Source organism: Pseudorca crassidens, chromosome 7 (assembly GCF_039906515.1).
Source record: "Pseudorca crassidens isolate mPseCra1 chromosome 7, mPseCra1.hap1, whole genome shotgun sequence".
NCBI lineage: Eukaryota > Metazoa > Chordata > Mammalia > Artiodactyla > Delphinidae > Pseudorca > Pseudorca crassidens.
The window spans coordinates 102188428-102210755 of record NC_090302.1 but is presented as its reverse complement, the minus strand read 5'-3'; the positions used below and the strand labels follow the sequence as shown (position 1 = coordinate 102210755).

The window sequence follows — 22328 nt, the reverse complement described above, 5'->3', positions numbered from 1 at the left end:
TTCAGCTTCCAAATAAGCAGCCCTTTCTGATGTGAGCTCAGAACTAAGATGACACTAAGAGATTGGATGGAAAATCACAGTGGCCCAGCTGCTGCATTCTGCTGTGTACAGAGCTATCAGAGATGGGTAAGTTTCCATCAAAAACATTATTACCAATGTCATTGTCATTAGGCAATTGCCACTTAAATTTTTAAACTTGCAGGACACAACTAGGGCATTAAGGATTATACATATTACAGGTGTTGTCATACAAGTATACATATTATTGTCATTATTGGGATATTGCAAAAGGAATAAGGAATCAACCTAGAATCCCACAGAGAGAAAAGGAGAGAGAGCTGGCATCTGCCCTCCCCTTTCTCTTTATTCTCTTTGCATTTTGTGAACCCCAGCAAAGCAGCCCCTGAATTGTAGAGAGACTCTTTTGCATGGAACAAAAGGCAAAGGTGAACTTTCTGAATGTGTAATTCAGAGCCCACAGTCCTTGCTACATACTAACTAGTGAGATGGATTTGTAAAACACTGCTGAGTAGAAATGACAGCTAGCTGGTCAGGACAAGAGTGAGAGAATCACAAACTGGGACCCAGGGCAAACACAGTACAGACTACGGTTCACCTCTTGGGGTTGAACAGCCTTCGCCGTCTGTGGTTTCCTCTTCTGCTTGTGTGGCCCGGTGTCAGTGGTAGACAGTGGCCTGCATGTGAAAGCGTATCATATAAACTGACTTAGAAATTCCTTCCCCGTGAGAGGGAGATTCAAGAGAAGTCTGCTAGTGTCCTCTGCCCATTGTTTCATACTTGGTAATTGACTGGGTTTTCATCTGCTCCCTAGGGCATCCTGCAGGTTTCCTTGTCTTGTAATTAATAATCATTACCACTAATTTTCTTTTCCATTCTCTACCAATCCCTGAAACCTAATAATGAAGATGCTGAATCCAACTTTTATCTAAATTATGCCATTTACTTAAAGATTTGTTTTATTCATTCAGTATTTATTAAAAGCCCATTCTGGGTGAATAAATCAATTTGTAAAAAATGCTAGAAAGAGACTGTAGTGTCAAGATTATCTTTGAAAGACTGACTGACTGATCTATGTGCAAACCTAGACTCCATTACTTACTTTGTAAGACTCTGAACATGTTAGTTTATCTCCCTGAGCTTCTGTTTCCACATCAGTAAAAAAGTGAAGTGCCTGGCCTTGCAGGACTGTTGTGAGGATCAATCTATAACACCTTTTCATCTATAAAATGGGAATAATAGTAACTATTATTTCCTTATGAAGATTAAATGACACACGTAAAAGGGCTAAGCAGAGTGCTTGTCATAAAGCTATGAGCGATACATTTTAGATACTGTATTTGGATAATGAGCATAAACATCTTTAATAATGAGAGTTATTATTAATTATAAACGGTGATTAATAGAAGAGAAAAAGGAGATCTTACTGTGAAGAATTTCCCAATGAAAAGAATAACTAGCCTCTGGTCCAAGAAAAATGTATCTGTACTTATTTCTGAGTATTTGAAGTAAACTAAAATTAAATTGGATAATTTGGGTCCTTACATTTAAAGTGAATTAAAGGCCAAAAACGTCCCCAAGGCAAGATAATGCCTACCTCCGGACTTCCTTCCGCTTTCCTCTGGTGCTTTGGTATCGGGTTACTATAGCAACCACCACAAATATGACAGCCACAGGGAACAGCACCCCAACCACGATGGAGAAATCTGCAGCCAGGAGAACGAGGGCCTCGTGAGAATAGGGGAAATTCACAAGTATACATCACACTGGTCCTTATTTCTTTATTTTATTTTTTTTGCGGCATGCGGGCCTCTCACTGCTGTGGCCTCTCCCGCTGTGGAGCACAGGCTCTGGACACGCAGGCTCAGCGGCCATGGCTCACGGGCCCAGCCGCTCCGCGGCATGTGGGATCTTCCCGGACTGGGGCACGAACCCGTGTCCCCTGCATTGGCAGGTGGACTCTCAACCACTGCGCCACCAGGGAAGCCCCCTTATTTATTTATCACAAACTCCGCCTACCTTTTCCCCAAAGGACATGCAGTCCCTGGAACATCTCTCATAGCCAGTAAAATGAAAATATATTTTGATAATGATTATTATAATATTATTTAGATAGAAGAAATTAAGAGGATGTCTAGGGAGAACATTTTACATGAGATAGGTAAAGCATCATACTACTGGGAATTCTTAGAAGGGATGATGTTTGTAATAAATTGAAAACAAAGGGCTGAAAGAATATGAAGTAAGGAGGATGCGGAAGAGGAGGGAAACATTGTTAAAATTCAGCCTTGGAATAAAACCAGTGAAAAGAATCTGAAGACTTGAAATCATATTCCTCTTAGTAGCAAGTAAGAAGCTGAGACGTGAAAAAGAGAATTGATGGATAACTGATAAGTGATAGATAGACAGGACATAAGTGAGTGTCCTGCTGACATTTGCTCTATAGTGGAATTATTATGGACAAAAAAATTATGTGACCTTGTGAACTGGGGAATGGTTCTAACAAAGTTTTTTGATTTATAGGGTGTTTTTTACCTACTAATCTAATTAATGAATGCAACTTCAATCTTTTGCTATCTCATGTATTCATTTCTCTTATAATAATCTGAAAGCACAAAGACCAGGAGGTACAAGTTTGAAGAGCAATGCAAACAGCTACTGCTCTCTTATTACACAGATGGCGGAGATCAGTAAATGAATAATAAGAATGATTTTTGCATAAATGCAAGAAAAGTTCACAAGTGTGAGCACACATGCGTGCAGAGAGATAGAGACCTCAGAAGTAGAATTCTAGGTAAGATAATAACAGTTCAAATACCTAATACTCTCTACCCTCCATAAAAATTCCTACCCAAAACGTCAAAGGAAATAAAGTTCTGAAGCATCTGTGTTAGAAACAGTATAGATGCGTTCAGAATTTTAAAAGTGTACTTGCACTAACAACAGAATCATAGCTATTTTCAAACGAGTGACACGGTCCAGAGGAAATAAAGAGGAACTTGGCAGTACTTCACAGACATCCATAGTTTGAAAGGATGTGGTCTAGAGGTAAAGCCGGGGCATCAGGCAGATGGAAAGTACTATAAAAGGAAGCAGGTTTACAGTTGAAGATGTCAGTGATTGAACAAAAATTACAGCCCTTTCTGTTTCTGGAAATGGTGGTCTAGGAAATTTGGACTAGCTCTCTCACTAAAAACAACTAATGAATTAAAAAAAAATCTTCCTAAAAGCACAGAAGTGCTGAAGAAATAGGGGGAAAATATTTTGGAGTGAGAGAAAATTACTTTGGAGTGAGAAAGCAGGAACTCAGAAACACAGGAAGGAAAACGATCATAAAAGGAAGCTCAGAAATGCAGAAAGGAATGAAAAGTAAATAAACCAAGAATGAACCTTAATGTAAACTGTGGACTTTGGATGATAATCACATGTCAATGTAGGTTCATTAATTGTAACAAATGTTCCACTCTGGTTGGGGGGTGTTAGCGGTGGGAGACTGTGCATGTGTGGGGCAGGGATATAGGGGAAATCGCTGTACTTTCTGCTCAGTTTTACTGTGAACCTAAGACTGCTCTAAAAAGTAAAGTCTCTATTAAAAATAATAAAATGGAAATTTTTATGCTGGCCACGAAAAGAATATAAAATAAATGTATAATCTCCAAATTAATAAAAATAAAAATGAAGTGATTAAAATCCTCAGTAAGTCCATAAGAAAACAAGAATCGAGAGAAAAAGGAACAGGAACCAGGCAGGACAAATAAAAAGCATATAATAAGATTGTAGATTACACCCAAATATATCAGTAATTACATTTAACTTGAATGGACTGTTTTTAAAAAACGATTGAGACTAAAATTTTAAAATATATCTGTATTTTTTAAAATGAGAGACAGATATAAAACATGAGGATTCAGAAAGGATGAAAGTAAAAGTATGAAGAAAAAGTTATACCAAAGCAAAAGAGACCAAGAGAAATATGGTACAGCTATATTTTTCTCCAGGAACTGTGGACTTTAAAATGCAAGAAGACTAGAGATACAAAAAAGCATTTCATAATAACAAAAGTGTTAATTCACTGGGAAGACATACAATTCTAAACTTTACTGTAGATAACAGCATGGTCTCAAAATATATAGGTATTGATAGAACCAGAAGTAATAGCCAAATTCACAGTTACAGTGGGGGATTTTAACACTCTTGACTCAGTCATTGGTACAACAAACAAACAAGGTATCAGTAAGGGTTAATATATTACACACAGTTAACAAACATGGCATTAAAAACATATGGAAAACACTGCACATAAGTACAGAACACATTTTTGTGTTCACAGACAGAACACTTACAATATGGGCTTATGCTGGGTCATAGAGCAGGTGTCAACAAATTTCAGCATATTCTCAACACAGTAGGTTTTCTGATCCCCATGTAATTATGCTAAGTATTAATTTAACAGAAGCTAGAAAATCTCCATATGCATGTATGTTAAGAAATAGATGTCTAAACAGTTCAAGGGCCAAAGAAGAAAGCAAATAGAAAATAATTTGAAACAAATGATAATGAAAACACCAATTACGATATGGTCTACAAACTGAAAATTAATGAGCCAAAGATTCCTTTCAAGATTTTTCTTTTAAAGATGAAATAAACTTAAGGAAATGGAATTGTATAAAGTAGAAATTGAAATAGCAAAAAAAAGTTAAAAAAACAAATCATAAAGAATAATTTTTAAAATTTTGTTAGGATAATATAAAAAAAGAGAAAAAACAATGCTACAGATACTATTGATATTGAAAAGATAAGTGAGTATTATGAGCAATCTTAAACCAAAACATTGACATTTAGGTGAAGTAGGTAAATGTCTAAGAAAAATATAACATAGTAAAACTTGCATAAGAAGAAATTAAATACCTGAAGGGTCTTAGAGCTACTAAAGACACTGAATCTTTAACTAAAATATTGTCCAGAATTCTAGGCCTACATGGCTTACTGACAAGTTCTACCAGATATTTAAGGAAAGAGTCTTCCATTCTTATACAAACTCTTCCAGAGAATTTAAATGAATGAAAATGCTCCACTTTATTTAATATGTCTAGCATAACCATGATACTCAAATTTAGCAAGTACAGGCATCACTCATGAACATGAAATAATAGCAAACATCATCCATCAGTATCCGTGAGAGCTATTTCCATGTTGGGTTTATCCAAAGTATGCACAGTTAGATAAATGTTCAAATATCAATCAATTTATTTTGCAATACCAACACAGTAAAGAGGTAAAAATCTTAACCAATAAATAAAAAGTATTTGGTAAAATTCTTAGCAAACTAGAAATAGAAATGAATTTTCTTGATCTAATGAAGAGGATCCAATATGTACAGAATACCTTCAGATAACAGGGCAAAATACTAAAAGTCTTTCCTAAGATTGGGAAAGAAACAAAGAGGCGTGCTATCTCTATTTCTATTCAGCATTGCACAAGAGTACTACTCAGTGAAGGAAAACAAGTATGAGAAATTAAAATGGTGAAGATTAGAGAAGAAGCAAAACTGTCATTTTTCTGAAACAGAATGATTGAATATGTAGAAAATCTAATGGAATCTACAAATAAATTACTAAGATCATTAAGAGAGGTTAGCAGACGTGCTTGATATAAAAATAAATATACAAAAATTAGTTGACCTATATTCTAGTAATAGTTGAAAAATATTTTTTCAAAAAATACCATTTAAAAATACAATAAAAATTAATTTCTTATAAAACAAATCAAACAAAATATATGTAAAATTTCTGTGGTGAAAACCATTAACTATTATTGGGCAAAATTAAAGAAGACTAAGTAAATGGATAGATATTTCATGTCAATAGGTTTGGAATTCAATATTTTATATATGCTCATTTTCTGCAAGTAAATGTATAGCTGTAGTTTACACTAAATTAAAATCCCAACAGGAATTGTGTGTGTAACTTGAGAATCTGATTATAAAATATATGTGGAAATACAAAAGCTAATAGCCAAGACATTCTTGAAGAACAATGTTAAAGGATCTCCTATAAGATAACAAAATTATTTTAAAGATACAATAATAAAAGAGTGTTATACTGGCATAAGGATAGCCAAATAGGGCCACCAGCAAAGAACAGATATCCCAGAACAACACACGTGCATGGACATACGTGCTTTATTAGAAAGTCATTTATGACATGAATAATGGTGTGACAACTGGGCATCTAGCTGAGATAAAAACGAAATTGAACACTTCGTTGACACTTGCTCTATGACCCAGCATAAGCCCATATTGTAAGTGTTTTGTCTATGAACACAAAAATATGTGTTCTGCACTTATGTGCAGTGTTTTCCATATGTTTTTAATGCCATGTTTGTTAACTGTGTGTAATATATTAACCCTTACTGATACCTCGTTTGTTTGTTGTACCAATGACTGAGTCAAGAGTGTTAAAATCCCCCACTATAACTCTGAATTTGGCTATTACTTCTGGTTCTATCAATACTTATATATTTTGAGACCATGCTCTTATCTACAGTAAAGTTTAGAATTGTATGTCTTCCCAGTGAATTAACACTTTTGTTATTATGAAATTGCACACTTTGTGTGCATCACACACAAAATAATTCCAGATACATTATAGACTTAAATTTGAAAAGGCAATACAAAAATCCTTTTTAGAAGATAATATATGGGTATACATTCATAACTTCAGGATAGGAAAATTGTCCTTAAAAAGGACACAAAAAGAAAAAAAACTAATAATCAAGGAAATGATTAACAAATTGACTACATTACAATTAAAAGCTTCTTTAGGGCTTCCCTGGTGGTGCAGTGGTTAAGAATCCTCCTGCCAATGCAGGGGACACGGGTTGAAGCCCTGGTCCGGGAAGATCCCACATGCCACGGAGCCACTAAGCCTGTGCACCACAACTACTGAGCCTGTGCTCCAGAGCCCGTGAGCCACAACTACTGAAGCCCGCGCGCCTAGAGCCCATGCTCCACAACAAGAGAAACCACCGCAATGAGAAGCCCACGCACGGCAACGAAGAGTGGCCCCTGCTCGCCGCAACTAGAGAAAGCCCGCACGCAGCAACAAAGACCGAACGCAGCCAAAAATAGATTTTAAAAATAATAATAATTAAAAAAAGCTTCTTTAATCACATGACATCACGAAGACAGTGAGAAAACACAGAATGAAGGGAGTTATTTGCAGCATATATAACTGAAAAAATAGCTTATATCAAGAATATATTAAAACTTACACAAGTTATTAAGGGGTCAGGGGAGACACCCAATAGAAGAATAAACAAAATGGCTTGAACAGATGCTTTGCAAAAAACAAAATCCAAATGGCCAAAAAATAAGAAAAGATTTTATTATTATTAGTTATAAAGAGCAAGTCAACCTAATCCCACATTGAAAGAAGGATCATACATACTGAAGAAAAACAGCCCAGGGAAATAAAAGAGACAGGGTGAAAAAACAAAACAACTCGACTCAAAAGAAACAATCTAGAGAACAAAGTGAACCTGCAAAAATTATGTCATATTCTTAGAGTTTTATGAGGATATTATATCTAGTACACATTCAGTCAAGGCTGCTATGAAAATGGAACAATCATAAAGCAAGAAAATTCGGAAAATTAAAATAAAATGACAAATATAAAATGTCAAGAAATCTTTTTGTATGTAGCACAAAAACATAAGAATGTGGAAAATATGATTAAAAAGTTGCTGTAGAAACTTTGGGGATTAATATTGTGGATTCAATATCTACAGAATAGGAATTCCAAGAGAAGTGGAAAAAAGACAATGAAATCTTACATAACAGGAAATAAAAGCTTGGAAGAGGAGAGTAATTTTCTCACATTAGATGTGCAGTATTACTTACTGAAGACCATGGAAGAATCACCGCAATCAGGAGGGGCCCATCCTTCTTTACACTGACATTGGAGCTCGTGGTCACACACCTAGAGGAGCAATGATCCTGTTAGTTTTCTCACTGGACTAATCCCCAACCCGAGGGTTGATTCATCCATAATTAAGTCCATTCCAAAAAAAGAATAACCTCTGCTCTGTAGCCTTTCAGCTGTCTACGTAATGTATGAATCAGTAATAGTAATTTCAGTACTAGGTTCTTTGAAGGAATTTTTCATTGAATAAAACTAGTGAGGAGTTAGATAATAATTTTAATCATTCAACGCTGAAACATTATTTTAACATCATCCAAACTGTCTGACCTAAAATGACACAAGATTCAGCAAGCTTGGGGAAACACTGTCAAGACTTACAGCATGTCCTTTGCATTTAGAGGAGCAATTGGCCGATCTGTAAGTTCTTTCGACATCCACACATTCTGCATTAATGCAAACCTGAAAGTGATATGAAAAACACAAAGTAGACATGAATGTCCAGTGGTTTCAGTTCTGCAAACTGTTGACTCTTTGGTATTTAGCCTTGTATTTTTAGTTACTATTATTGTTATCAAACTTGCCTTTTCATTAGGGAAATCACCAAATCCTTTTGAAAATAGGAATATGGAATCTAGATCATTTTTATAATAAAATATTTAGGAAGTCCTCTTTAAAGAAGATTTCCTTACTTCACGTCATATCTCATGGGTCATCTTTAATGCACCTCTTTAGTCCAACTCTGAAGACTGAGAGCACTGAGCTAAGCATTGTACATGGTACAAGGTACGCATCCTAAACAAAAATACTATGGAAAACATGGTAATATCACATCATCTCCAATATTAAGATAATTATCATTTATGTAAAAATAAATAGTATTGTTACGATTTTTTTCATTATTATCATCAGAATGGCTATCATTTATTGAGACCATACCAATTTGGGGGAAATAAAATTTACCTAAATTTAACAACCTAGTGCTAAGCACATAATAGGTACTTATTAAATAACACTGAAGGCAAGAATGCAGTCATGTATACGTGAATGGCATAAACATTACTTTGAAAAACTGTGCTCCATGAAACACAAGGAGGCCTTGAGAAGCAAGCAAACAAAATGAACAAACAACCAGAACATTTTGAGTAAAAGCCACCATTAATCAATGTACCTTATTCTCTCCACACTTGGTTCCATTTGCTACTATGCTGATTTCTTGAGTGCTGTCTTCAGGTTCAAATGTTTTACATGTCAGGAACGTTATTATATGTCCTTTCCAGAGCAGATAATCTGACCCACCATTACAGAACAACTTCCCACACAGGGCGTCACTGAAGAAAAGCCGAAATTTGTTGCCTTTGAAATAGCAGGATCCAAAATGCAGTTTTATACAAATATAAATCAGCTCCCTATCGATATTTAACTAATGGTATTTTCCCCTACGGCAGAGACTTCTAGTTCTCCTTTATACCAATTTCCCCCTTATTCTTCAGTAATAGAACCATTGAGTATTAGCAAGGCACAATGTTGCTCAAAAGAAAAATCCCATGGCTCTCATATTCCCAAATTTTGGCCAGTTGCCTAAATTCTAGCCAATGGGAAGGAAGCAGAATCTTAACTGCAGATTCTTGAGGGTGCCCTTACGTGAGGGTATATGTCCTCTTCTCAATATTTTCTCCTTTTTGCTTATTGGAATATGACGGTTGGAGTTGGAGAAGCCATCACAGACTGAGAGAAACATTTGGGAAAGGAGGTCATACGTATGATGGAGCAAGAAGCTATAAGGAGGATGGATGTCTAACATCATGGAGGGCACCTAGGAAATCAGTTTCTGTCTTGTTTCAGCTAAGTTATTTATTGCCATGAAGGGCAGCAGAATAATTCTCTCGACTGTAGTTGTATCGGTATAAGGCTGAGCCTCGGTGGTCACTCCAAGGCATCGTGTGTTACTGGAAGAACCCCTGCAAATTCAGATGAAACTGCTCAGCACTCATTAAAGCCTTGCCTTCACTAGCAAGGGGAAGAAGGTCATCGCCAACAAAATTGGAATCAATTGCTTTATGCAGAATTTAGAGGAATGCTGTGAAAAACTCTTCGGAGAGTGGTAGAATCAGATTCTTCTGATGTCTCTGAGGCTTTTAGAAAATACCATTGAGGAGTGGAGAAAGGCACGCATTCTCTCCAGACTTGAGAGGGTGTTTTTCTTGAATCATTTAGGTAGAGCTTTATGAGGAAGGCTCTAGGACACAGGGACTTTCAGGCTTATTTCCCACTACAGCCAAAGACTATCAAGAAGTGACCAGGAGGTCAGCCTGTGGGAAGAAATGAAATGCTTGTGCCTCTGGTTGCAGAAATTATCCAGTGTTCACACAAAGTTTTACAGGACAAGGGTGTATACACTCTACAGAGGAAAGATGGAATTACCCTAGTCTCTTTTCCCTGTCACACCCTCTCAGACTAAATATTGCCACACTCCCACCCCACTCTCCCACACATATTGCCTTTTACATAATTTTCATGATTTCCTGTAAAGAAGAACCCACAGGGTATGATTATCTTTGAGGCTTAGACTCCCCAAGAGATGACCTTCTGTCCAAAATACAGTTTGTTTGGTAATATCTATCATTGAGAGAAATCAGTGTTATTTTAATAGAAAATCTTTGAGAAATGCTGATTTTTTTCATTCAATCTCTGGTTACACATTAGTTTGTATGTATAAAATTTGGAGCAGGTATAAAGTTTAATCTATTATCATTTGAATTTTAAAAGTCATCTTAAAATTGCAGAATCAAAGGAAAATATATAGAAAAAATCTCAAGTTCATTGCTTATGGTGTTCTATCATTTTTTTCAGACTATCAATATAAAAAGGACAACAAATTCTTTAGGTAAATTGTCCATCTTTCCCTTACTGTATTTTTTCTTTATGGAATGCCATGGCAAGTTTAAATAAAACTGTACAATCATCATATTGCTTATTTCTCTGAGTAGATACATATTTATACCCTAGAATCAAAATGAAAGACACTAGATGGAAAAGCATCTAAAGTATACTGGAGAATCAGTGTGCAAATTTCCAACCAGGCCCATTTAACTATTGCACGCTCGGTCTCAAACATTCATTCTATTTAACAACAGCTGTACTTGGTGTCCTTTGAAGCATCCATTATGAGAGACTGGAAAAAGTGGATCATTCCCTATTTGTCTTTTTAACTCAGTGCCTAGCCTAAAATATATCATATAATAGTCACTCAATGAATGTTTATCAAATGAATGATGTCCAAATTCACTTTCTCTTTAAATGGGATAAATCAGAATGTGTCAAAATGAGCAGGAAGGTTCAAATAACAAGGCCACTTACTTTGCTTTACAGGGAATGCGTGTGTCATCCACTTTTCGGCAGTACCCGTAACTTGACCCACCTTCATTTCTGCTAAAACATGACTTATCTGCAACCTGGGTTCCTGGGACCAGGCATAGTCAGTAGGCACACAGTTGAAAAGAAAAGAGATAAATAGTTCAGTGCCATAAAGGATTCATGAAACAGAAAACCAGCATGAGGAATACGATTTTAGCATCATCCCCTTGACCCTTGTTGGAAAAATAGGTTGCACTAATTTGATATCAAGAGAGATGGCTAGAGTTAAAACAATCTTTTAGATAGCCTATCTTTGAATAATGGCTATCTAAATATTTGGAAACATCTGGATGATTGAAGACTTAGCTGGAAGAGCCGTAGTTATCGTAGTAGCAGCCCACAGGCAGATACTGGAATGTTATCCTGCTGGAGGGTGCAGCTGTGACAGGTACCTGCTGTGCTTAGTCAAACTTCTACTTCTGCCAGGCACAGAGATGAGCATCGCATGCTTAATTTCTCAGGTAATCTTCCTCAGATCCCCATCAACTGGGGCAACAGAACACAGTGGTTGAGAGCTCAGGCGTTAAGTAAGAGCTGTGTGATCTTTGGCAAGTGCCTTAATCTCTTGGTTTGCTCTGTGTAAAAATGAGGATTCTATGATAGTACCTCCCCCACAGCGTTATTATGAGGATTAAATGAGTTAATATATGTGAGCCACTGAGGAGAGGGCCTGGTCTGTAGTACATGGTTCAGAAAGAAAATGCTGGCTGAAAATCCTTTGTAAATAAATATACCTGGCTACCGTTGCTAAGGAAAGGAGCACATTTTCTTTTTAGGTTGCACACACATTTTTCCAAATTCTCTGTGAAAAGACTGTACTAATTCATACTCTTACCAGAGCATATTAAACTAAGTGTTTTGTCACATCCTCACCAACACTAAGCATTAACTGTAACAAAGCTTTGCAATTTAACGAGTGTAGAAGATTAACTTGTCTTCATTTATATTTCTTACCATATAGTGCATGTGCTGATGTAATAATAGTGTTTCATACTCCTTGCTAGTGAGTTAAAATGATTTTAATGTTTATTAAACATGTGTACTTCTTTATGATGAATTGCCTGTTTATTCCTTGGTCACATTTTCAATATTTGGAATTCCAAATGATTTATAGGAGGTTAAAGACAGTGATTTTCCCCCCTTATATGTGTTATAAGACTTTTCAAACTTTGAAGACTAATTTAAAATAAATGTGTGATCCTTGTGAATTGTAAAATTTGAAATTTTATTTAGGCAAATCTATTTCTCTGGTCTTTTATAAAGGCCACCTTTAAATATATGATTTAAAAGTTCTTCTCTATTCCAATATTGGATAAATATATTCAACATTAATTCAATAGATCACTTGGAACATTTACTAAAGTCAGGCACTGTGCTAGGATACACTGGGAATAACAACTATGAACAGAACAGTGTCTAGGTACTAGAAAATTTACAGATTTGTAAGGGAGGCGATATTGAAGGGTCAGGCAAAAAGAAGAAAGTAATAGTTTTTATCGCAGTGATTTATAGCCAAGTAACAAAGGAGATGTTCAGAGCTTCATCTCTGAGCTGAAGATTTCCTTTCCCCAGGTTTCTGCCATATACTGAAGTTAGCCAAGGAAGCTCAAGGTCTTTAACCAGCAAAGCCATCTTTGCTTGCAGCTGTAACTTAGCACGTCCATCTGCATTACCTATAAACTGGAGGAGAGCCAGAGCGAATTCCAGACCATCAGAGCACTTCCTGGTGCACCAATGGTATCAAGCTTTCTCCTCAAATTGTGTCTCAGCTCACCCTAGCCTGATACAGAGGCTTTCATTCAGGGGTTTTTCTAGGTTCCTGTCCATTTATTTCCCAGGTGTCTTTTTTTCTGGGTATATTGTCAATCAGTGATTTTTGTTGCTTTCCTTCATCTTGTCTTATGTATATTTTCAGGAATTATGGAAAGTTTCCAGCATATGATAACCTTCCTCAAATATTTTTAGCAATATGTATTTTCCCTGTTAAAAATAGTCCTTCAGCCATTTAAGTAGGAATCTGGAAATGTAGCAGAAAATGGTATGAAAATTAAATATATCTACACAATATACATCATATCCAGGAAGTCCAACGAATTGATATTTTAAAAATTGCTCTTCTAATCAAGTTATTTAGCATAATTTAAATTTGGGTTTAAAGTTTTTGAAGAGTCTTAAGTTATGCTTTTATTTTTAACTTCTTTTTTATGGTGTAATCAGAGAATATGACCTTTAAAATTCTGGTATTATGGACAAAATAAACATTTTAAAAACTTTCAATTTTCCTCACTGCTTCTTTGCATTCCACCCCTATACAACACACACACACACACACACACACACACACACAATTCCAAGGGTCTGCTTAACTGGGAAGGATTTTGATTAGAGCTGCCAGATAAAGTACAGGATATCCAGTTAAATTTAAATTCCAGATAAAGACTTTTTTTCAGCCTAAGTCTCACCCAAATATTGCATGAGACATACTGACACTTAAAAAAAAATTGTTAATCTGAAATTCAAATTTAACTGGACTGTCCTTATTTTTATTTGCTACATCTAGCAACACCAAAATTCTCCACTTATCTACGATTTTGAGCAGTGGCACAGTCTCTAAGATGGAAGAAAGGGACAGAATGCTACTTTGGCCATGATTAAACACTGTCACTTGGAGTGATACGATTTTCCTTTGTATGTACAAAGGTAGTGCCAGCATCACTGGGGTTTGTCCTCCTACCTGGTCCCCATAGCTTGGTGCACTGCTCCTCCAGGGTGGGGCACATCCCCATCAAGCAGTAGCCCTTCCCATTTTGGCAAGGGAAGCCATTGACTTGGAATCGATCATCCGGGCAGAGACCAGATTTGCCATCACACGTTTCGGGCAGGTCACACTCATCTTTTGCTGGTCTGCACACCTCACCAGCCTTTTTAAACTATAGGGAAATAAAATTGGAGAGAAGGCTTTTTTTCCCACCTGACTTAACCCTAATATCTCAAATTGATTCAAATAACATTTTCCCTGTGGCCTTTTTTTGGCAACGTAGTTAGAGGCATCGTTCTGTTTTAGTTCACGTTTTCATTGTATAAGCTGAAGCCATCTCCTATAGTCTCTCTTCTGTTGACTTTGGCCAAGCCCTGAGTCTTTAAGCAATCAATATTTCTGAATTTGTAGAGCAAACGTTAGAGAAATAACAATGAAAAAACACAGAAGAAAACTGAGCAATATCTTAGATGGAAAGAAGGAAGTTATTTCTCCCTCTGTTGAATGCATCTTCGACAAGCTTTTCAAGGAGATTTAAATCTGCAGCTTCAGAGATTTACTGGTGAAGTAAATCTTCCATAGTAAGGAAGATAAGTTTATAAGCCCAGATCAGCATGCTCTGAGACTTCCCCAGGCATAGAGTTTCCTAATCCTTAATTCCTTTTATTGTATGTTCAGATATTTCTTTTCAACTCATGTCTTTCTATGGAATGATTTATCAGAAGGAGGAAACAACCAAATATTCATTTCATGTGTTAATTCCATTGCAATCTATTACTGCGAGTCTTGCTCTTGTGAGCTCAGAGAAACCTTAGGAAAAGAAATTCTGCCATTCATACAAATCTAAGAGGCCTGTGTGGATATTGGAAGCATACCCTTCTCTAGTTGAAGTGAGAAGGCATGCTCTCATATCATCAAAAGACTTTCCATATCTTTACGCTGGTGACAGAATGTGCCAAAACTAAGATCCGGCACAGCCAAATAAATAAATAAATATTTTTAAAAGAATCCAAATTTTCATCAGAGCATATGAGACCCTCCAAATTCAAGCCCCCCCTACTCCAGTCAGACTAGCTTTCTTACCAGATGTCACACAAACCATGTTTATATCTTCTTTTCTTTCTTCCTTCTCCCTGCCTGCTCACTTGGAATTTTTTCTTTCTATTTATCTAAAATCTCCTCTGACCTCTCCAATGCAAATCACTGTTCCTCTTTTCTACATGTGGTAGGAAAAGAGCCCTGAATTTGGATTTGAAAGATACAGGTTTGAATCTTGGCTCTGCCAGTGGCTAGATGTGTACCCTTAGCAAATGGATTTAATCTCTCTGAAGATCCGTTTCCCGATCCAATATTAACTTTCTAAGGTCATTATGAACATTAAGTGAGAATATATGTGGAAACTATTACCCATATAATGGCCATCTGTCATTATAATATCTATCTGAGCATTTAATCATGTATCATATTTTCGTCTGTTTTAGTTATGTATGTCATCACCCTAAAGAAATAGCAAGTTTTTTGAAGTCAAATACTAGTTTTCTTTATCACTCATAATCTCTAACAAACAAGACTTAATAAATACTTGTTGAATACTACTTAAGTTCTCAAATTTTCTTCATTTTGGCCTCCTTTATTTCTTTCCTCTCCCTCCAACATTAAAAAAAAAAAAAGAAACAAACAAAAATAACCTATCTCAAACACTGCCTATAACCTGGCATGCCATCTGCACATTCCTTTTACAGATGGTTATTGGGCTTTTAAAATGAATGCAATTCTGTGTTAGCTGAGCATGAATCAGACTCCAGACATTAAGAATCAGTTTAACTAAGAAGACACATAAACAAATAATCATAATAGAGAATTCTCTGCAACAGTAGAATGTAACATGCTGAACTCAAACTGGAAGAGAAAGTCAAAAAAGCCCCACAGAGAAAATGACACAGCATCCTCATCTTATGTCTTTTTTCTAAGAATTTCACCCGCAAGTGACTTCAAAGGTTGAAGATAGAGGAGCCCCTATATTATTAAAATTAAAAGCTTTTCCACTACACCATATTAAAGTGTGAAATAAAATTCATATTTTATGGCAAGACAAGGAAAATTTAAACATAAGAAATTGTCACTCCCTCTGACCTCCTCTCTCCCCATACCGTGCACTGTGCATTAGGCATTGACCAGACCTCCTCCATCAGCAGAAATACCTGCTCAACCATAAAGACCAACATACTCCCAGCATCAACAAGATAACTCCTTAAAAGATAACGTTCCTTCTCGATCTTGTAAGGGGCCATGGTGATGCTTAGATATGGATTGTGTAAATTATCAATAATATGCCATTTAACGTATAGCCCTCTGTCTCAAAAAACTTACACAACTGTGCTTTGACTTCTAACTGGCTCAACAGTTTTCAGAGCTTTCTGAGATGCTCTTCCCCGGTTATAATCCTCAATTTGGCTAGAATAAAATTTTCCATTTCTTTCTTAGATCGGCTGATTAATTTTTTGCCAACAAAGGGATATGCAAGCAATTACTGGATTTGGTCCAGGAGGGTCACACGGCATCAAAAGAAATAGCAGGTGGGAATAACAAAGCATTGGTTTTGGAACTGATCATACTTGGATTCTGCCATTTAGTGGCTGTTATTATTTTGTACATTATCTGTTCTGAGACTCTGCTTGAAAACAAAATTAAATAATAATATATACTTCAAAGGGCTGTTGGAGGATTAAAGAGCCCATCTTTGCAAAGTACTCAGTGAGGACTTGATAGATGGTAGGTAACATTATTTTATAGACAGAAAAATATTACTTTGCCTATTTCATTTAACATAATCTCTAAGATTTTAATACAGAAAAAACAAAGTAATCATAATTATTAAGATAGAATAAAATAATAATCTTACCTGGCATTTTTCACAGCATTCCCCTACCACACATTGAAAATTTGCTTTGATTTTACATGTTTTTGCATCACAGCAAACGTTGGTACATTCCTAAGAAATACCAGAAACAAATGCAAATGCAAGATTACCTTTTGGTCTCATTTTGGCACAATTCATAATACAATTTATTCATCACACAGACCTTTGATACAGTCTGAAAATGATTTGGGGGAAAACTAAAAAAAAAAAAAGTTTAACGTTAGAAATACTGAGTTTATCTGAATTCTACTTACATCATTTTTTTATTTGAATATCTTTTCTAGTTCCCCCAATCTCCCATAGTAATACTGAACATGGTCTATTTTTGGTGAAATAGGAGAGAAAACAAAAGAAAGGGACAGTTTTTGAAAATCAAATTCCTCTAAATTGTTACAGAACATAATTAGTTCAGCTCATCAATTTTGTATCTATCCAGCAGTAAACTTAATCTCTAGAGCATATACTGAAAATCTAAAAATATAGTTCTTTATTCAAGTTTGACATTTAATTCAGCTCTCTGTAAAGCAGTATACTTTGTCTTGTTCTCCCCACCTTGCTTCTGAGAAATTAGGCATCTGCACAAGGCTTTGGGGAAACTCCTACTTTGGGAACCTCAGAGTGAGATATTTACAGTTACCAATTTTTAGGGTTAAAACTCTTGCCCTGGGCTTCCCTGGTGGCACAGTTGTTGAGAGTCTGCCTGCTGATGCAGGGGACGCGGGTTCGTGCCCGGGTCCAGGAAGATCCCACATGCCGCGGAGTGGCTGGGCCCGTGAGCCATGGACGCTGAGCCTGCGTGTCCGAGCCTGTGCTCCGCAACGGGAGAGGCCACAACAGTGAGAGGCCCGCGTACCGCAAAAAAACCCAAAAAAACTCTTGCCCTTATTCAAACAAACATCACCTGGGAAAGATTCCTTTTTCTCACGGAAGGGATAAATGTGTAATCCTATTTTGAAGTACTGAAAGGCCAACCCCCTGAGAGCTTGGCCTGGTACTCGCATTAGGTATTAATAAGATGGGGGCAAAGGTCCCATTCAGAATCCTGGCTGCCCTGTCAAGAGGATGGGACCAAGCCAGGCACTTCGACTGGTAAAATGTCCTGAGTCCCAAAGTTGGCCTAACAGATGTCTACAAACAAACATTTACAAAATTACAAGAAGTGTGATTTTTTTAGTGAACCGCACGTTGATAGTTTATCTCTCAGCAATTGAAAAACAAAGTAGATCATTTTAGAAAGAACTTGGTGGTACCTCGGGGGTCCCACAGTCACAGTCTTCTCCCATTTCTAACAACTGGTTCCCACAGATTGGGGTGGATATGATATCTGTAGGCAGCGGAACGTTAAAGAGGCAATTGGATAATTTATCTTCCAAGAATTTTTCATAGCTGACACGGCTGCAAGAACTGAAGTCTGTAGGTATATAGAAGCTGTAAAGGTAAGGAAAAAGAAAATGGAATACAGTCACGCTGAGCAGATAAGGGGAAATATCAGACATTGGGTGTGATACACTCAAAACGTGACCCAAAAGATCAAAGGGAAGACACTCACCAACTGCTAAATCATGAGCTCTTATTTTTGCTCCTGAAGTAGCCCACCCGGGCAGGTATAAACACCTCCAGCTTAATGAACAAAGCAAGTATGGTCACATCTTAAAATAGAACATCCAGGCTGCTATTTAATAAACTAAAAATCGTTCTAATTTATCCAGATAATCTAATTCAGCCTTCGGTTGTCTTGGTTTTGAAGTCTTAAAGGCACTAAAATTATATTTATTTACATGTTTAAGAATTCATTTTCCTTCAGAGGGATTTCTATTGACAGCCTCTCTTCATTCCACAAATAACAATGAGGTTAAAAAAGCAGTAGCCGGGCTTCCCTGGTGGCGCAGTGGTTGACAGTCCACCTGCCGATGCAGGGGACACGGGTTCGTGCCCCGGTTCGGGAAGATCCCACATGCCGCAGAGCGGCTGGGCCCGTGAGCCATGGCCGCTGAGCCTGCGTGTCCGGAGACTGTGCTCCGCAACGGGAGAGGCCACAACAGTGAGAGGCCTGTGTAACGAGAAAAAAAAAAAAAAAAGCAGTAGCCAAGGGGGTTGCGGGGGAGGGAAGGAATGGGAGTTTGGGATTAGCAGAGGCAAACTATTATACATAAGACGGATAAACAACAAGGTCCTACTGTACAGCACAGGGAACTATATTCAATACCCTGTGACAAACCATAATGGAAAAGAATATGAAAAAGAATATATATGCCTACCTGTCTGAGTCACTTTGCTGTACAGAAGAAATTAACACATTGTAAATCAACTATACTTAAAATTAAAAAAAATTTTTAAACTACAGTAATATACGTGAGAGATAGCATAAGCTATGTAACTGGCATGCAGCCATAGGCTATTTCGTGGAAGGGCATGGGAGACTAACCCTAGCTTGAATGAGCTGGGAGAGGGAAATACAAAAAGAGGAAATGAACACATAAAAGGGATTGTGGGGTTCTTAAAAATAAAATTCCAGGGCAGTTTTGCCTAAGGTGTGGCAGGAATGTGTAATCTCTTTTCAAAGACTCTCGTCATCTTCCTATGAGAACATTCTTCTTTTTTGAAAAAAAATTTTATTAGAGTATATTTGCTTTACAATGTTGTATTAGTTTCGCATATACAGCAAAGTGAATCAGTTATACATATACATAAATCCACTCTTTTTTAGATTATTTTCCCATATAGGCCGTTACAGAGTATTTAATAGAGTTCCTTGTGTGATACAGTAGGTCCTTATTATCTATTTTATATCTAGTAGTGTGTATATGTCAATCCCAGTCTCCCAATTTATCTGTCCCCCCTTTACACCCTGGTAACCATTAGTTTGTTTTCTACATCTGTATCTATTTCTGTTTTGTAGCTAAGTTCATTTGTACCCTTTTTTTAGATTCCACATATAAGTGGTATCATATATTTGTCTTTGTCTGACAGTTCACTCTGTATGACAATCTCTAGGTCCATCCATGTTGCTGCAAATGGCATTATTTCATTCTTTCTTATGGCTGAGTAATGTTCCTTTGTATATATGTACCACATCTTCTTTATCCATTCCTCTGTTGATGGACATTTAGGTTGCTTCCATGTCCTGGCTATTGTAAATAGTGCTGCAATAAACATTGGGGTTGCATGTATCTTTTCGAATTATGGTTTTCTCTGGATATGTGCCCAGGAGTGGGATTATATGGTAACTCTATGGAGTTAGAGTTAGTTAACTCTACGGTAGAGTTAGTTAACTCTATGGTAACTCTATATTATAACTCTATTTTTAGTTTTTTAAGGAGCCTCCATACTGTTCTCCATTGTGGCTGCACCAATTTACATTCCCACGAACAGTATAGGTGGGTTCCCTTTTCTCCACACCCTCTCCAGCATTTATTGTTTGTAGATTTTCTGATGATGGCCATTCTGACCCATGTGAGTTGATACCTCACTGTAGTTTTGATTTACATTTCTCTAATAATTAATGATGTTGAGCATCTTCTCATGTGCTTTTTAGTCATCTGTATGTCTTCTTTGGAAAAATGTCTATTTAGATCTTCTCATTTTTTGATTGGTTTGTTTGTTTTTTTGATATTGAGCTACATGAGCTGTTTGTATATTTTTGGAGATTAATCCCTTGTTGGTTGCTTTGTTTGCGTATATTTTCTCCCATTCTGAGCGTTGTCTTTTTGTTTTGTTTATGGTTTCCTTTGCTGTGCAAAACCTTTTAAGTTTAATTAGGTCCCATTTGTTTATTTTTGTTATTATTTTCATTACTTTAGGAGGTGGATTGAAAAGATCTTGCTGTGCTTTATGTCAAAGAGTGTTCTGCCTATGTTTTCCTCTCAGAGTTTTATAGTATCCAGCCTTACCTTTAGATCTTTAAACCATTTTGAGTTTATTTCTTTTTTTTTTTTTTTTTGGCGGTACACGAGCCTCTCACTGTTGTGGCCTCTCCCGTTGCAGAGCACAGGCTTCGGACGCGCAGGCTCAGCGGCCATGGCTCATGGGCCTAGACGCTCCGCGGCATGTGGGCTCTTCCCAGACCGGGTCACGAACCCATGTCCCCTGCATCGGCAGGCGGACTCTCAACCACTGCGCCACCAGGGAAGCCCCATTCTTCTTTAATTACAGTTTTCTTCTAAAACTTCTCCATTACCACCACCCAATCTGAATTCACTGAAAATGTGATAAATGCTAATGAGTTTATGAACCCAGATCTTGTGTAGCTAAGATGAGGATAAAGTGACACATCACCCCAACAGCAAAGAGATAGTATGTTTAAACTATGTCTCAGTTAATGAAAAACATTACACATAGATGAGGTACAAGGTAGTTTGGTATAGATACACATCCATGATTTTGTCCTGATACTGCTATTTAATAATTTGAAAGTTTGAACATGTCATTGAAGATGACAGCCCAGAGTGAATCCAAAACACAGATAAATAGCATCTTCCCAGAAAGGCTCACCTTAGTGCTCTGTCCATCACACATACTGTAGAAGGGCACTTGCAAGCATAGGTGTCATGAAACATTCCGAAGTTATGGCCCATTTCATGGGCCATGGTCCCTGCAGTGCTAAGCATGTTGTGATTGTGGTCCTGAGGATGAGAATAGGGAGACAGATACTCTGGTTTGCAAATTGAATTATCACTCAGGACATAATTAAGTATTTTCACTGTAGTCAAGTGGAGTAGAGAGTCTGATTTTAGCTTCAGTTTCCTCACCTTACCCATCTCTTCCCCTCTCTCCTTCTCTTCCCTTCTCTCCTGTCTCTCACCCTGACTTTCTCTGCCCTTTTGTCTCTCTGTCTCTGTATCTCTTGCTGTCTCTCCCCCCAACACACACACTCCTTTGGTACTGAATCCCCATCACAAGGCATACAGCCTACTCTCTGTTCTTGTCAATGGGTCCCTATCATGAAAATTTTTGTTATTTCCTGCCATGACGGATAATGACAACCTTTTTTTCAACAATAATAAGAAATTAGAATTTTTGAAAACTGATTTACCTCCCCCCTCACATTTGGATTGTTTTTCAAATTCTTTCCAATTTATCAATAATTGGAGGTCTTTAATGTATTTAGTTCACAGGGATCTAGAAGTGCTCATGAACCTAGAACTTTAGAACCACTGGTACCTTTTTCAAATCTACTACTGCCAAGACTAGACATCAGTCAACTCCAGACTTCCCTTATTGCATGAAGTTCAGCGAGTAGCCAACTTCATTACCAGATTGTTTCTGATTAAAGGTGTTGGACCAGGACATCCAAGTT

General features: G+C 37.0%; 1 protein-coding gene across 1 annotated transcript in view; it reads right to left on the bottom strand.

Annotated features, from left to right (window-relative positions):
- The window catches only part of ADAM28 (ADAM metallopeptidase domain 28), a 61364-nt gene that overhangs the window by 5978 nt on the left and 33058 nt on the right, over positions 1–22328 (bottom strand). The window contains exons 11-20 of the mRNA XM_067745175.1: positions 21524–21654; positions 18283–18460; positions 17015–17104; positions 14089–14284; positions 11298–11400; positions 9109–9268; positions 8319–8399; positions 7919–7997; positions 1616–1724; positions 617–695 (exon numbers count right to left, since the gene is read on the bottom strand). Coding sequence (XP_067601276.1) covers positions 617–695; positions 1616–1724; positions 7919–7997; positions 8319–8399; positions 9109–9268; positions 11298–11400; positions 14089–14284; positions 17015–17104; positions 18283–18460; positions 21524–21654 — 1206 coding nt within the window. The remainder of the gene's footprint in view (positions 1–616; positions 696–1615; positions 1725–7918; positions 7998–8318; positions 8400–9108; positions 9269–11297; positions 11401–14088; positions 14285–17014; positions 17105–18282; positions 18461–21523; positions 21655–22328) is intronic.